This window comes from Culex pipiens, chromosome 1 (genome assembly GCF_016801865.2).
Source record: "Culex pipiens pallens isolate TS chromosome 1, TS_CPP_V2, whole genome shotgun sequence".
Classification (NCBI taxonomy): domain Eukaryota; kingdom Metazoa; phylum Arthropoda; class Insecta; order Diptera; family Culicidae; genus Culex; species Culex pipiens.
This window is the reverse complement of record NC_068937.1, coordinates 17,619,957-17,638,046: the sequence shown is the minus strand read 5'-3', so window position 1 is coordinate 17,638,046 and position 18,090 is coordinate 17,619,957. Positions and strand designations below refer to the sequence as shown.

Genomic DNA, 18,090 nt, shown 5'->3' with positions numbered 1-18,090 from the left:
GATCACGTTTTTTGATATCTCGTGACGGAGGGGCGGTACGACCCCTTCCATTTTTGAACATGCGAAAAAAGAGGCGTTTTTCAATAATTTTCAACCTGAAACGGTGATGAGATAGAAATTTGGTGTCAAAGGGACTTTTATGTAAAATTAGACGCCCGATTTGATGGCGTACTCAGAATTCCGAAAAAACGTATTTTTCATCGAAAAAAACACTAAAAAAGTTTTAAATATTCTCCCATTTTCCGTTACTTGACTATAAAAAATTTTGGAACATGTCATTTTATGGGAAATTTAATGTACTTTTCGAGTCTACATTGACCCAGAAGGGTCATTTTTTCATTTAGAACAAAATTTTTCATTTTTAAATTAAGTGTTTTTTCTAACTTGGCAGGGTTAGTTTTTAGAGTGTTACAATGTTTTACAAAGTTGTAGAGCAGACAATTACAAAAATTTTGATATATAGACATAAGGGGTTTGCTTATAAACATCACGAGTTATTGCGATTTTACGAAAAAAAGTTTAGAAAAAGTTGGTCGTCGTCGATCTTGGCCGTTCATGGTCACTCGCGACAGACACGGACGACAAAACAAAGAGAAACGCAAAAAGTAACTTTTTCAAAACTTTTTTGCGTAAAATCGCGATAACTCGTGATGTTTATAAGCAAACCCCTTATGTCTAAATATATTTTTTTTGTAATTATCTGCTCCACAACTTTGTAAAATATTGTTACACTCTAAAAAATAACCCTGCAAAGTTAGAAAAAACACGAAATTTTAAAATGAAAATTTTTGTTTAAATGAAAAAATGACCCTTCTGGGTCAATGTAGATTCGAAAAGTACATTAAATTTCCCATAAAATGACATGTTCAAAAAAAAAAATTACAGTCGAGTATCGTAAAATGGGAGAATTTTTTAAACTTTTTTAAGTGTTTTTTTCAATGAAAAATACGTTTTTTTCGGAATTCTGAGTTTCCGAATAAATCTAGTTTGATGATTCTGGCAACTCTGTCACAAAAAAATGACTGACTAAACTAAAAAACTGTAAAATTTATTTTAAAAAAAACATCAAAATACACATTTATAAAGTCAAGAAGTTTTCCAAACATCAACAAACAGACATAACAAAAACTTCTTATCCAAGGTCGTCTCCAATCAGGCTGGAAACTTCAATTCCCACAAGAGTCTGGCGTGCACAAGAAAAAAAAACGAAAAAATTCCGCCGAAAGCGCCCCCTTCTCACTGCTCGAAATCATGAGGATTTCTGGTCATAAATTCCGCACTCGCAGATTTGGCAATATAACGGCTGAGTGAGTGACTGACTGGCTGACTGACTGTCGACGACGATTCGAGGGGGTTAACCCCTTATCCCTGAAGTGCCTGTTTTTTTTTTATTTTCCATGGAAATTTGAGCCATTTTTATAATTAAGTCCAAAATTAACTGGTAATTGACATAACCACAAACAAGTTGAGAGTAAAGCGGTCTCAATTTGAATTAAGAGAATAAAGGTGACATTGAGAGCATTTTACTCTCAGTTGAATTTTACAATTTTATTTTACAATTTGAATTTTCAAATTTATTAATTTTTTTTTCGTCTTTTTGAAATCCTACAAATATTAGGATTTCAAAAAGACGAATATTTCAGGGTTATCTTTCGTCAAATCCCCCACAACAAAAAAATCTGGCATCACATGGTGATAAAGTTATCGCAACAAAACCACCGACCAAAAAAGCGCTCCCCCAGAAACATTTTGGCTAATACACTTTTCCGGTGGGATTTTTCCCCCGCCCGAAACGGAACGCACCAGACTTGGGTGTGATTTGAATGAAAAATGACTTGTGGCAGCTCCCGGTAGTAGAAGGTACTAGCATTGACGATCAACACAAAAACCACAACGACGGTGGACTTGTTTCGCGCGCTCATAAGTGAGATTTATGATGGTCGTAAACCGATGCTGACACGTCGGTAATGGATCAGATAATGCCCGGGAGTCATAATCTGTGTGGTGGTAATACAGATCAGGTTGACATAATTTTTTGGAAGTTTGCTGGAGGCAGTTTAGGAGCGCAAATTCCTCTTGTAAAATATGATTATGATCCGATCATTGTGTGGCGTTTATCGCGTGAATTTAACGTGGCGATTTGTTTCAGTGCTTTTTTGGTGTTTAATTTTTGTAACAGAAATTTAGTTTTGTGGTTTACGAAATATTGATACCACAGACAAACAGAAGTTAACCTATTTCAATATCTATCCATCAGGAATTTAACGGTCAATTTGAATAATCCTAAACTCACCACGAAAATGTTGTATTCACCTCAGCTTATTTAAATGCTTTGATTGACTTAGAAAGAGTTCTACTAAGAAGAAATTGATTCATATTTGATAAAATTCTTTAATTATTCATGTTTATTTTTCTGATAAATTTCGTTTCAGAATTGAAAATAAAAAAAATGTAAAAAATACGATTTCAAATTGATTAAACAATTCAAGCACCCTCTAACCTTTAATTTTAATTACGATGAAATAACCTCCTTTCAGCGTGCAAGTACCACTCGACATCATCATCATCGTCGATATGAATAATCTGAGTAGTGGAGTAGTTTTTCAATTACCACGCGCGAAACGAGCGATGCACATTAATGCGGCACTTCTCGTTCAACATTAATGCAAAATGCACTTGTGAGTCGAACGGTTTTTAAAAACACAATTCACTCACGAGCAAAAAAATCAACCCTTGGGTGAACGCTTTCTGATAAAACTGTATGAAGAACGTTTTAAAGGGCTCCCTAATAAGGGTAAGCTGGCAAATAATGGACCAAAATGTAACCTTTTTATTTAGTAATATTTTCCATTTTGATGATTTTTACTAAATTGGAAATTTTTGCAACTCTTCAAAATATTTTAAAAAAAATTTAAAACAATTATTTCAAATTTGTAATTTCAAATCCAAAATGGATCCACCTACCCTACCTCCTGTCAATAATCTTCTTATCGATTCTCACTTAAGCTGTACCACGCTAGTGGTTGCATGCATAGAGGGGCAGAGTAATGTAACGCTAAGCAAGGATGCTGGAAAGAATTCGTGCTGACGCGACCCCTCTGGCAGAACTGAGGCGACCAATTGAGTACTATTTATTGTATGGTTATTGAACTTTATGCCATTTCGTCACTTCTATTTCCATCAATCAGCAATTTAACGGTTAATTTGAATGGATTGAAAACTCACCGCGGCAATTTAAAATTCACCACCGCTTACCTACACACTTTTGACAGTAGTATGAAACTGTTCGCAATTGAGGTTTTGCAGCACGACTGCGTTTCAAATGTAGGTGGCGCCAAAATGAGGTTACTTGCCTAAAATCGTATGCCTTTCTGCCGATTAAAGAGCAAAATCGATTATTTCTCATGATTCCCTGCATCAATCTTCATGAAACTGGTTGCAAAAGACGAGAAAAATTTTTTGCTTGAAAAAAATTAACATCAATTTTTGGGCGCGCAAAAATTTGTGAATTTTTTCTTTAAAAAACATGTTTTGGAACACGAAAAAATGAGTTTCCCGATATATAAAAATAAAAAAATAGTTAAATAGTTGATAACAAGTGTGTTGACGTATATTCAACATTTTTTATTGATTTTTGACAGACTTTCTTGCCAAATAGTTCAAATTACTATCTTTTACTAAATTTACAGTTTTCTCATAGTAAAATCAAACAAATATTTTTAATTTATACACCAAACTGTTGGAAATAATTTTTCTCATCCGAATCCGGCATAAGTTTTGTAAAAATGTTGAATCTGAAGGAAAAAACACGTTTTTTTCAAAAAATATAGGTTTACGCTATTTGTTCATAGGTGTCTTTAAGCTTTGCTGCAAATTCTCTATTGAGGTTTTGCAGCGCGACTGTGTTTCAAATGTAGGTGGCGCCAAAATGAGGTTACTTGTCTAAAATCGTATGCCTTTCTGCCCGATTGAAGAACAAAATCGATTATTTCTCATGAAATAATCCATCAATCATAATGAAACTGGTTGCAAAAGACGAGAAATTTTTTTTGCTTTAAAATAATGAACATAAATTTTTGGGCGCGCAAAAATTTGTGAACTTTTTCTTAAAACATGTTTTGGAGCACGAAAAATTGAGGTTCCCGGTATAAAGCAATAAAATAAACAGTTTTATAGTTGGTAACAGATGTGTTAACGTATATTCAACAATTTTTTTTTATTTTTGACAGACTTTCTTGTCAAATAGTCAAAATTACTATCTTTTTCTTAATTTACAGTTTTCTCATAGAAAAATCAAACAAATATTGGAAAGTTGTACACCAAATTGTTGGAAATAATTTTTCTCATCCGAATCCGGCATACGTTTTGTAAAAAGGTTGATTATGAAGGAAAAAAACATTTTTTTTTTTTCAAAAAATCATAGGTTTACGCTATTTGTTCATAGTTGGCGACATGTGTCTTTTAGCTTTGCTGCAAATCCTCTATAGAGAATTTGCAGCAAAGCTAAAAGACACATGTCGCCACCTATGAACAAATAGCGTAAACCTATGATTTTTTGAAAAAATGTGTTTTTTCCTTCATAATCAACATTTTTATAAAACTTATGCTGGATTCGGATGAGAAAAATTATTTCCAACAATTTGGTGTATAACTTTCCAATATTTGTTTGATTTTTCTATGAGAAAACTGTAAATTTAGAAAAAGATAGTAATTTTGACTATTTGACAAGAAAGTCTGTCAAAAATCAATAAAAATTGTTGAATATACGTTAACACATCTGTTATCAACTATATAACTGTTTATTTCCTTGATATATACAGGGAAACTCATTTTTTCGTGTTCCAAAACATGTTTTTTAAAGAAAAAGGTCACAAATTTTTGCGCGCCCAAAAATTGATGTTCATTATTTTAAAGCAAACAATTTTTCTCGTCTTTTGCAACCAGTTTTATTAAGATTGATGCAGGGAATCATGAGAAATAAGCGATTTTGTTCTTCAATCCAGCAGAAAGGAATGCGATTTTTGGCAAGTAACCTCATTTTGGCGCCACCTACATTTGAAACACAGTCGCGCTGCAAAACCTCAATCACATTGTCAAACACTTTGAGCGTAGCGACCGTTCACAGCTAGATAAATGAATGATAAAAACTATTCAACAATTTTTGTCCGTTTGTCTGTGCTATGACTACCATTTGAGATGGTTTAGTACCATTTATCTTGTAGTTGTTTAATAATCCTAGCACTATTTGACAAACAGTTACCTCAAAGTGAACAGTTCACAAAAAGTTTAGTCCAATTTCAATTTAAGTAAATGGAATTATAAGTAAAAAAACGGTTACCATATCTCAAAGAGTAATTTAATAATCTGCTATAGTCACCAAATGGCATTTCTTTACACGGGATTGCCTCTTTTCGAGAGCGAGAGCTTTTTGCAAAGTGGCAGGATTTTCCACCGCGCTGAACGCCCTGAGGGCGGTAATGATTCGCTTGTACCGCCGCGCTAAGGCTAATGTGGCATACTAGGATGGGAGAATTAGAAGATACACGCTAATCGGCGCTTAGTTGGCCAAAGTTGGAGGTTTGTTGAAACCGTGTTGCTATTTTGGTATATGGCTATGATGACGAAGATGTTTGAGAATTTTGAGAAATTTTGGAGGGTAACAAATCGGAAGGTCTAAGGTCGCTTAATATTCATGTAAAATTTTACATGAATATTGTGTGATTTTACTTTTTCTAAACAAATTGCTTCTGTCAATTTCAAAGCAGGTAAATCACGTAAAATTACTTTCAATACATTCCACTTAACCTACAAAATCGAACGAGTCTTGGGGGTGGCTGGTCGTTAATGGAAAATTTGGCTGTTTTTTCTTCTTCACCTTTGAGTGGGAGTGAATTGCTTTGCGGTGCGCGATTAATGGTACTGATGCAACGGAACGATCGTTAAAATGGCACGTAATCGTTAATGCGCTCGTGAAAAATGTTATGCGCACTCTATTAGACGAACAAAGAGGAGTTATTGGCGATTGTTTGCTTGGAATTCAATCAAGAGTTCGATTTAAAGATCATTGAATCGTCAGCGCGCAACCAATCGTGAGCTACTTTAACTTAATTGTTGTTGATCCATTAATGGCAATGTTGCCAGATCTAAAAACAAATCGTCATTAAAATATATTCCAAACAATTTACAAAAATACTGCTCTGAAAGCCAAGTTAAAAACATTCATAACATTAATTTGAAAAAATGTACTAAAATTATAAATATAAGCAGTGTTGCCAAAGTTTTAATTTAATTAGATTATGATATAAATAAAGTTGTGAAAAAAATATATTCCAAAATGTAATGTTTTGCGATCTTATTCAATTGTTACATTGATACACAGAAAAAAAATCATGGTAATATTGCATCTGGGAAGGGGTACATCTTTTATGTCAGAAAAAATGTGTAATTTTACCTCTGAAAATGTGTAATATAGCTGGTGTAATGTCACATTTTTAGTTTGAATTGAGGTAAAATTACATAATAAATGAGGTAATATTCAACTTTCCAAAATTACACCTTCCAAATTGACACAATTTTTTGCTGTGTAGAATTGTAATGATATTTCGTACCCAAAAAACTGCTTCCATAATGACACTTTTTTCAGCAGTGTTAAAAGCAAAAATGTTATCCTCTCGTACCTAAATCACCTAGCGAAGCAATTTTCCTTGCCCGAAGCGGTGAATACCGGAGAGCGCACCATTTTCTAAAGGACCTCCACCGTTCCAGCTTCGCGAGATGTTACATAAATTCATGCGTTGCTCCAAGTACCTGGCTGGCCGCACTGCCAGCCAAAGCAGACGTGTAATTTACATAAATTTTGAAGAAATTACGTTGCGCACTCCTTCACGAGCTGGTGCTTCAATGCTTATGGTGGTAATGGTTGTTTTGGGAAGTGAAAAAAAATACCGGAGAGGAACAAACATGATTTACGAGAAAAAGTTTGATAAATTATTTCCTAAATTGTGTACCCAGCGCATGATTCCGGTGTATAATTGAAGAAAGAGAGGAACAAAGCCATTTGGTTAATTAAACAGCAAAGAAAATAAACATTCAATCTTGCTTTTCACTCAGAACATTTCTTTTAGTGTAATAAATACGAATTAATAAATTTAATTAAACAAACAAAAGTGAAGAGTCTTCACCGAAGACAAATCCATGCATCTGTGCTTTCCTGTACTAAGCTTTCTAGGATTTCTATCTAGTTAGCATAAGCGATCCCAGAGGCATCGAAATGTTCTCAAATTCTCATAAACTGTTCACTACACAAAAAAGGATGGTAGTATTCATTAGAAAATGATGACAGATATAGAGAATTTGCAGCAAAGCAAGAAGACACATGTCGCCACCTATGAACAAATAGCGTAAACCTATGATTTTTTGAAAAAACGTGTTTTTTCCTTCAGATTCAACATTTTTACAAAACTTATGCCGGATTCGGATGAGAAAAATTATTTCCAACAGTTTGGTGTATAACTTTCCAATATTTGTTTGATTTTACTATGAGAAAATTGTAAATTTAGTAAAAGATAGTAATTTGAACTATTTGGCAAGAAAGTCTGTCAAAAATCAATAAAAATGGTTGAATATACGTTAAACACTTGTTATCAACTATTTAACTATTTATTTCATTGATATATATCGGGAAACTCATTTTTTCGTGTTCCAAAACATGTTTTTTAAAGAAAAAGTTCACAAATTTTTGCGCGCCCAAAAATTGATGTTCATTATTTTCAAGCAAAAAATTTTTCTCGTCTTTTGCAACCAGTTTCATGAAGATTGATGCAAAGAATCATGAGAAATAATCGATTTTGCTCTTTAATCGGCAGAAAGGCATACGATTTTAGGCAAGTAACCTCATTTTGGCGCCACCTACATTTGAAACGCAGTCGCGCTGCAAAACCTCAATTGTGTCAAATAAAAAAGATTTCATCAATTTTGATTAATATTAATCAGATTCACATTTTTACAATTTTTTAAAAGTAAAGTTACACAAGAGAGGTGAAATTCAACCAAAGTTTCAACCTTCCAAAAATCAACTTTTTTGTGTGGTTCAGCAACGTTGCAAATCATTTTTCTAATATGTGTAATTCTACTCTGGCCGTGGTTTAAAAAAATGAGACTGGCACAAATGACCCTTAAAAAACTAAAGACAAAAACATATAAATCACTGTTAAAATCCCACAATCAACAGATTAACGGTCAAATTGAATTTTCCGAAAACTCACCACAGCAATTTTGAATTCACCACAGCTAAGCAATTATTTGCGATTTTGGCGATTTTTTCGTTGCATTTATTAATTTGACTGGAACTTTTTGGGTAGCTTTTATATGACCAAAGAAGCCATTTTGCATCATCAGTGTGTCCATATCATTTTTTATACAAATTTAGCAGCAGTCCATACAAAAATTGCATGTGAAAATTAAAAAAATATCTTAAGAAGGATTTTTTTATCGATTTGATGTTTTCGGTAAAGTAGTAGATATGGAAGAGTACTACACCGAAAAAAAATATACACGGAAATAAGGGCTGATTTTCTAAAATATTGTCCCGAAAATTCCCGAAAATGGAAAAAATAAAATTTTGGTCTGGAAATTCAAATTTGGTTGTGGAAATATATGAATAGTCAATTACATAGTAATCGATAAGAATTTTAAAGCATTAAAATTTGTATTCGGCATATATCAACATTAATTTGGTTTATTAGTGAAAATTGTTAAAATTTTAGTTTGCATTTGTAAAGTATTTTTTAAAGAAATCATGAAATTCTAAATTTATCAAAGTTATTGCTTTTTTTTACATTTAAACGATTTTTTTATAGTTTTTTTGCATGACTAGATGTCATATAAAAAAAATTATAATATATTATTATAACAGGCTAATTTATTTTAATCATAATGGATTAAAAAATGGTTTCATTTTTAAAAAACCAAGGCATACAGAAGAACAAAAAAAACTATTTTTAATTTCTTTTAAGCTATCTAAAAACTGCTGATCTTGTTTCGATTGAATTATAGATTATCACAAATTAAGGGTATTGAGTAATTGTAGGATTTTAAACTTTAAAAACATTTTAAATATAATGAAAAAAAGTTTTTACGCCAGTTTTAATTTTATTTTCACAAAATTCCTGGAATCCTGGAAATTCTCAGGATTAAAAAAAAAATATGTTTTCCCGTTTCCCGGGAAAATTGGACACCTTATCTGAAACTAATGGTCCAATTTGAATGGAAATTAAATTAAAATATTGTCCAATTTTCAGCTCTTTTTAATGAAAGTTATTTAAAAAAATTACCTCCTAGCCTAACGTTCGCAAAATTTTACAAAATTAATGTTTTGATGCCTTTCAAAAAGTTATTGTTGTTTATAAAATTTCGATATATTTTTTTTATTGAAAAGAGCTGAAAATCGCAAAAAAAAATAATTTATTTACATTGAAAATCGGACCATTTGTTTCCGAGATAACGATGATAAAAAACGAGGGCCAATTGAGCAACACTGAGGAAATCAAATTATGCCTAGAAAGCAAATAGAAGTATTTTTCTCAGCTTTTAAAAAGTGTATTTTTTTACAAGCGCACTTTTTTCTAAAATTGATTGTGATTTTTTTTTAAACAATTACCTTGAAACTTGGATTCGGCGTTAAAGTTGCATCTAAAGTACTTTAGGCGAAACTTTAATTGCAAAATCGATTTTACATAAAAAATAAAGTCGAAAATTTGTTTGACCTTTTTTGGTTTTTTTTTTTAATTTTTTATAGTTTGGTCAAAAATTAAAAAGAATAATACAAATCGTTAAATTAAAAACAAATGTTTTAATTTGGAAATCAATTTTTGGTGACAAAAAGTGACATTTTCCGTGTATAATTTGTTTATACCTACAACTTTGCCGAAGACACCGAATCGATCATTTCTTTTAAAAGTTACAGATTTTTTGAGTTTTCACAAACCATTTTAGTATGGATTGCTGTCAAATTTGTATGGAAAATTATAAGGTCAAAAATGGCTTCAGAGCCATTGTTTTTTTGAAAACAATCAAAACAAAAACACAACTTTCCAGATGATGTTTAAAGAACTCAGAGTTCAGATCAAGTTGTTCATTTTAAATGACCACAGAGAAAAGCAATTACTTTGTAAATTAACCAACATTCTTTCACCTAGCATTGTCCACCTTTCATTTGATTGTGATTAGCAATTCCGCATCCAAAGTTAATGAAAACGTTTGTTCCGGTCCCGAAACTTTACCGCTTCATAAAGTTAAGTCTGTGGAAAGCTCGACCAGTGCACAACGCCAGCCAGTGCAATTTAAAATTATTATTATTGGCACCTTAATTAAGCATTCATGAACGTCTTCTTGGTTTAATTTGCTTCCCCAGATATGCCAACAAGAGATCTCGAGAATTTTTTGTAATATACTATTTACATGTAATTTATGTAGAGAACTTAATTAGCGCGTTAAATTTTGATGAAAATCGTTGGCTTTTAAAATCTTCAAAAATATTGTGACTCCTAACATGCGCGATCTAGTTGTCAAAGTACAAACAAAAAAATTGAACGGTCAATTTCAATAATTGGAAACTCACCTCAGCGATTTGTAATTCACCACAGCTCATTTGACAGTTTCTGAACGCAAATTTTCATAAAACTCCTTCTGTCAGTTCAAAATTGCTGTGACGATTTCAATAATCTAAATTGACGGTTAAATTGTTGATCAAGTGAGATTTTCGTCTGCTGGTTTGTGAAAAATTACTGATCAATATTTTTTTAAATGTTCAAACTCCACAAGCAATTTCCCACTATACAATGAAACCATACATATTCCCAGCACCCAGGTGCGCCCTTTTCCCTCCTCCCCCTCTTTCAAAAATAGTCCTTTGTTGTTTGGTGAAAGGTGAGACGATTAAGGAGTGAAAACGCTTTTCCTCGTGAGTGCCCTCCAGGGGGAGGCCCGGCATTGAAAATCAGCTTCGTTGGGTGTTATCGCCGTTATTGTGAGTCCCGCACACAAATGGTACGTTCGTTTGAAGAGCCGGTGCGGCACTGAGTGCCGCACTCGTCGGTGTCAGTTTTGGTTCAATCGAACGTCATTTGTCAGTGCGCGTGGAACTCGCATGAAACTGAAAAAATATCGAGTGCGGCACTAGAGTTTCAGTTCCAAGATGGCGGCGAAACTCGTGCGGAACTAGCGCGAGTTTCTTCAAAGAAACACTTTGACAGCTTTGAGTGCGGCACTCAGTGTGGCACTAGCCATCAAACGAACGTACCAAAAGGTTGTTGTACGATTTAATACTAAACTCCGGTGACGGGGCACAAAACCTTCCCCCGTGGCTATTGTTGGGCTAGTTGGCGAATGAGAATGAGCACGACAGGTGGCAGCACTGCCAGTTGACGGATTTGGGAACATTTCCTTTGGTGGGGGGGCTTTCGTGACAGGATTTATGGGAACACTGAGAAAAATCTTTAAGTTTTTTGTGTTTATTCCTAATTCAATTCAATACTAATATTAATATATGTAATTTTCTCTTGAAAAGTTCAATTCAAATCAGAAACTCACCACAGAAAATTTAAACTCACCACAGCTCATTTCCAAGCGTTTGACAGTTGCGCGATAGCTGCGCATAATCACAACTAGATGGCACTAGTGAGGAGTGAAGCAAGAAACTTTTTTCACCGTGCCACGCTCAATTGTAATTAAAAAGTCGAGGGCCATCCCCAAAGTGTCATTGGACCCTCGAGGGGGACACATTTCTAAAGCCCTTTTTTAGTCGCTGTCAGTGCGCTGATGTTGTCATTTTGTTGTTTTTTTTGCTGTTGTCGTTGTTGTTACTGCCAAGTTGTCAACTATCGCTCGAGCTTATCTCCTCAAGTGGGTTTTAAGGGCGAGGTGCGCTCACAAAATGGGCAGAAATGGCTCAAGTTGAAAGCGGGATTTGTTTTTTTTTGTGTTGAAACTTTTTCAATTGGACATCCATTTCAATTGCTCCGGCAGGGATTGTCACAATGTTGGACACGTGGAGCGGATTAACGTTGTAGAAGGGGAGCCAACTGAAAAGGATTTTTTTTTTGGCAAATTGATATGATTTTATTAAATCTTTTCAGACAGGATTTTAGGATGACTTTCAGCAAATTCAACATTTTTGCTTTGAAACTTCCCCTTTTCAACTTGCCAAGTCAATTTGATAATTTATTGCTCAGATTATCAACCCCGTAATAATCTCTGCTTCACAAGCTTAGAGCAACCCAAAAGTTCAAAATTATGGCCGTGACTTTCGCTCGAACTTTCTGCCCCAAAACAATCCCAAAACTTACCATCGAAAACTCCCGAGAAAGACCAATCAAATGATGCTTTCGCTGTTTGGGTTGAGAGCCTTTGGCAATACAGACAAACAGACGAATTTTCGTTAAAATAAAGCAATTAGCAGTGCCGAAATTTTTATAATCGAGTTGTGAACACAAGAAACTGTTTTGTATGGTCATGAATTTTCAGAAATGTTTAGAAATTTGTAGAAATATATCATTTTTTTAGAAATTTTGCAAAATTTTGGCAGATGTTCAAAAGTTTTGAAAAAACGATCTATTAGATTTTATTGGAACTTTTTTAGTCATTTTTGTATTTTTTTTTTCTTTGATTTTTTTTATAAATCTAATCACATTCAGCATATTATTTTTTTTAAAGATAAGTATCAAAAAGTAGAAGTATCAAAAGATAAGTCACAAAATTTAAGGCATCGATTTTTTTTATTTCATAAAATTTTAGTTATTTTTTTGCGGAGCGAGGAGGGACAGCTAGGATCAAGTCAGTCCAAGTCCGGTAAAATATCAAACCGGGCAACGATTTTTTGTATTTGGTAAAATTTGAGATGATTATGATTAAATTAAGTGTTTTTTAAATAAATATCTTGCTTCGATGTTTAAAAGATGATTTTTTTATTGATAGTAGCTTACTTTTTTTTCTGACAGTTTTTTATGTTTAGGAATATTTAATACATGTTTTAAGAAGCTTGTGAAATATCAGGAAATGATTATTTTTCAAGAAATTTATGGGATATTTAAAAAAAAATACAGAAATTGCTTGAAACTGCTGAGAGTTTTTTTTAAGGTGGTTATGAAGAAATCTGAAAAAATAATAATTTTAAAAACATTCAAAAAAACTAAATTTTTCGGAAAAAAATAAGAAATCAGAAAAAAAAACCAGATTAAAAAAATATTTTAAAAACAACAGATATAAAGTATTTTAATTAATTTAACAAAATTTAAAAAAGCTAAAGAAATTTCAAAAATCATAAAATATAATTTAGTTTAAAGAATTTTTCAAAATAATAATGAAAATGTCGCAAATTTGAACAACTTTGAACAAATTTTAACAAGTTTAAGAAATTTAAACAAATTTGAACAAATTGAAAAAAAATTCAACAAATTCAAGATAATTTATTTAAACAAATTTAAACGAATTAAACAAATTAAAATTAATAAAAATAAATTTTAACAAATTCAAACAATTTAGACAAATTTAAACAAATTTAAACAAATTTAAACAAATTTAAGCAAATTTAAACAAATTTAAACAAATTTAAACAAATTTAAACAAATTTAAACAAATTTAAACAAATTAAAACAAATTTAAACAAATTTAAACAAATTTAAACAAATTTAAACAAATTTAAACAAATTTAAACAAATTTAAACAAATTTAAACAAAATTAAACAAATTAAACAAATTTAAACAAATTTAAACAAATTTAAACAAATTTAAACAAATTTAAACAAATTTAAACAAATTTAAACAAATTTAAACAAATTTAAACAAATTTAAACGAATTTAAACAAATTTAAACAATTTTATAAAAAAAATAAGTAAATTTAAACAAATTTAAGCAAATTAAAAAAAAATTAAACAAATTTCAACAAATTCAATTAAATTTTAACAAATCTAAACTAATTTAAACTAATTTAAACTAATTTAAACTAATTTAAACTAATTTAAACTAATTTAAACTAATTTAAACTAATTTAAACTAATTTAAACTAATTTAAACTAATTTAAACTAATTTAAACTAATTTAAACTAATTTAAACAAATTTAAACAAATTTAAACAAATTTCAACAAATTTAAACAAATTTAAACAAATTTAAACAAATTTAAACAAATTTAAACAAATTTAAACAAATTTAAGCAAATTAAAACAAATTTAAACAAATTTAAAACTAATTAAACCAATTTAAACTAGTTTAAACTAATTTAAACTAATTTATACTAATTTAAACTTATTTTAAAATATTTTAAAATATTTTAAACTAATTTAAACTAATTTAAAACAAATTTAAATTTTTTTAAACTGATCTGAACAAAATTAAACAAATATACAATTTTTAACAAATTTAAACAGCGTTTTAAAATTTATTAGGATTCAAAAAAAATCAAAAAATTAGCAAATTTGAACAAAATACAAAAGTGAACCAAATAAAAAAAAGAATTGATGAAATTTAGAAGAAAATTTAAATAGTAAGAAAATAAAAGACATTAGTTTTTTTTCATTAAAATGACATTTAATAAATCAATTTGAAAAAAATATTAAAAATATTTTATTATATATATTGGCATTTGAAGGTATTGATAAAATGTCTTAATTTTTTCAATAATTAAAAATCATATAATTTTTTTTCTCAATTTGATTTTGATCGAACATTTAAAAAAATAAAGGAATATAAAACTTTTTAAATAAATTATATAAAGGTAATTTAATTTGTAGAAATAAAAAAAAAACAAAAATTAAAACAGACATTTGAAGAAATTTCAAGAAATAAAAAAAATCTGTAATTTACAAATAAATTATAAAAAATAAGGAAAATGCAATCAATAAAAAAACATCTAAGAAATTTCCAGTAAGAACGAAACTGTATAAAAATTTATGAAAATTTAGAAAACTTTAAGAAATGTTTGAAAATTTTAAAAATATTTTAAAAACATTAAGCAAATTTAAGACATAGGAAGAAATTTACAAAAAAAAAACTTTTTTTTAAATCGAGAAATTATTTTAAAAAATATAAAAACAACAACCAATTTAAAATCAAGCCCTTCAAACTAGTTCAAATAGTTGTGAAAATTGGAAACTATAGTTTGCCAATATGAGTTAAATGACCTGTTAAAATGCTATTCGCTTAACTTGTTTTTTTTTGTGTAATATTGATTGTTAATTTTGAGTGATTTGAAATAACTGACATCAGCCAAAGTATCAACTTGACGTCTATTCATCTTTACCCCAAAAATAATCCGCTTTCCATCATTCCAAAGCTCTCGCGATGTTCCTTCCAAGTTTTGCGCCCCTCCTCCTCCATGAACTTCCAATAACCGAAGCATTTCGGTCGTAATTTCACGGACCACTTGCAAAAGTTCAAGTCCCCTTGTGCCCCCAAAATAACCGGCAACGAGAAAGTCAATCAAGTGTGCAGCACAAGCTTCGATGACGAAGTTTTCTTCAAGTTTTTCTCGATAAATCCTGCGTCTGGCAACACTGGCGGTGCTTACTTTATTGTTTGAAAACACTGGAAACATGCAAAGTTGTGGGTTTTGTGCTTGTTTTTCGATTATTTGTTGTGGCTTTGAGTTTGCCATAATGGCGATTAGTTTTCTCCATAATGGCCGCCATAATTAATAATTTGACAGTTTGCAGAGAAATCCCTTTTCGCCGTACATAATCCAATGATTCGGCTATCGATCACTCTCATCGCTTTCTAGAGACGCGGTGTAATCTTACATCTAATAAAGATAACCAAAGTCAATGCGATTAGATTCCATCCGGGGAAACCAATTTCGGGAGGTGAAAATGGCATGAAATAAATCACGTTCCTCGCCGGCATGACACATGATACCACGTACGGCAAAATCGGCGGACAAATTCGGAAGGAAGCCGCATTAGCGTCCTAAAAGTGACGTTTCGCACTAGCGACATCTAGTGGGTGCTAGCGCAAACAAAAACGGAAAAAATGCTTTGTCTGATTGTCTGTGGCATTATCGATCGAAATTCGATTCATTTTCAACAGATGGCGCCACCATCGGTTTAAATTATTATTTCAGAATTGTAAACGTATGTGTGAGTGTGAATGTATGTGTGATGGATGCACTTAATTGATGCAAACTGTGCACCATCATCATTCTCGCGAGATATGCAAATATTGGGTTAGCAATTAACACATTTTCCCCTCCTTCTACTCCTAATTTTCAGATGAGTCCCTCACCTGCAACGTGTGCGACCGGGCCTTCCACTGTCACCGACAGCTGGCGTCCCACCAGCAAAAGAAGCGACATTTTGGGTAAGTTACGTAAGTCTGCAGTCACTGGCAGTTGGTCGATTTGTTTGGTTTGGGGTGTGCATTAATTTGATGTCCAATTTGCTGAGCTAATGAGCTAAAATATTTGAAAATTTGTGAAAATATGTGTAAATCTTGACTTTTAATTGTCGCCCAAATCAGTTTAAAAAAAATCAACAAAATAAGCATTAATTGACAAGCTGTATTAAAATGTTTGAAAAAACAAATTAAAAGATCTATCTGAAAGTAAAATTAAACTTCGAATACAAAAATACAAAAAAAAACTAAAATGCTGAAATATTTAAAAACTAAAATACTAAAATACTAAAATACTAAAATACTAAAATACTAAAATACTAAAATACTAAAATACTAAAATACTAAAATACTAAAATACTAAAATACTAAAATACTAAAATACTAAAATACTAAAATACTAAAATACTAAAATACTAAAATACTAAAATACTAAAATACTAAAATACTAAAATACTAAAATACTAAAATACTAAAATACTAAAATACTAAAATACTAAAATACTAAAATACTAAAATACTAAAATACTAAAATACTAAAATACTAAAATACTAAAATACTAAAATACTAAAATACTAAAATACTAAAATACTAAAATACTAAAATACTAAAATACTAAAATACTAAAATACTAAAATACTAAAATACTAAAATACTAAAATACTAAAATACTAAAATACTAAAATACTAAAATACTAAAATACTAAAATACTAAAATACTAAAATACTAAAATACTAAAATACTAAAATACTAAAATACTAAAATACTAAAATACTAAAATACTAAAATACTAAAATACTAAAATACTAAAATACTAAAATACTAAAATACTAAAATACTCAAATACTAAAATACTAAAATACTAAAATACTAAAATACTAAAATACTAAAATACTAAAATACTAAAATACTAAAATACTAAAATACTAAAATACTAAAATACTAAAATACTAAAATACTAAAATACTAAAATACTAAAATACTAAAATACTAAAATACTAAAATACTAAAATACTAAAATACTAAAATACTAAAATACTAAAATACTAAAATACTAAAATACTAAAATACTAAAATACTAAAATACTAAAATACTAAAATACTAAAATACTAAAATACTAAAATACTAAAATACTAAAATACTAAAATACTAAAATACTAAAATACTAAAATACTAAAATACTAAAATACTCAAATACTAAAATACTAAAATACTAAAATACTAAAATACTAAAAAACTAAAATACTAAAATACTAAAATACTAAAATACTCAAATACTAAAATACTAAAATACTAAAATACTTAAATACTAAAATACTAAAATACTAAAATACCAAAATACTAAAATACTAAAATGACAAAAATGACAAAAATGACAAAAATGACAAAAATTACAAAAATGACAAAAATGACAAAAATGACAAAAATGACAAAATTGACAAAAATGACAAAAATGACAAACATGACAAAAATGACAAAAATTACAAAAATGACAAAAATGACAAAAATTACAAAATTGACAAAATTGACAAAATTGACAAAATTGACAAAAATTACAAAATTGACAAAATTGACAAAATTGACAAAATTGACAAAATTGACAAAATTGACAAAATTGACAAAATTGACAAAATTGACAAAATTGACAAAATTGACAAAATTGACAAAATTGACAAAATTGACATAATTTGCCAAATTGACAAAAAA

At 30.1% G+C, this 18,090-nt stretch overlaps 1 protein-coding gene across 1 annotated transcript in view; it reads left to right on the top strand.

Moving 5' to 3' along the window:
- The window catches only part of LOC120421419 (putative uncharacterized protein DDB_G0274535), a 99,767-nt gene that overhangs the window by 62,374 nt on the left and 19,303 nt on the right, over positions 1-18,090 (top strand). The window contains exon 3 of the mRNA XM_039584626.2: positions 16,260-16,347. Within this exon, the coding sequence (XP_039440560.1) occupies positions 16,260-16,347 (88 nt within the window). The remainder of the gene's footprint in view (positions 1-16,259; positions 16,348-18,090) is intronic.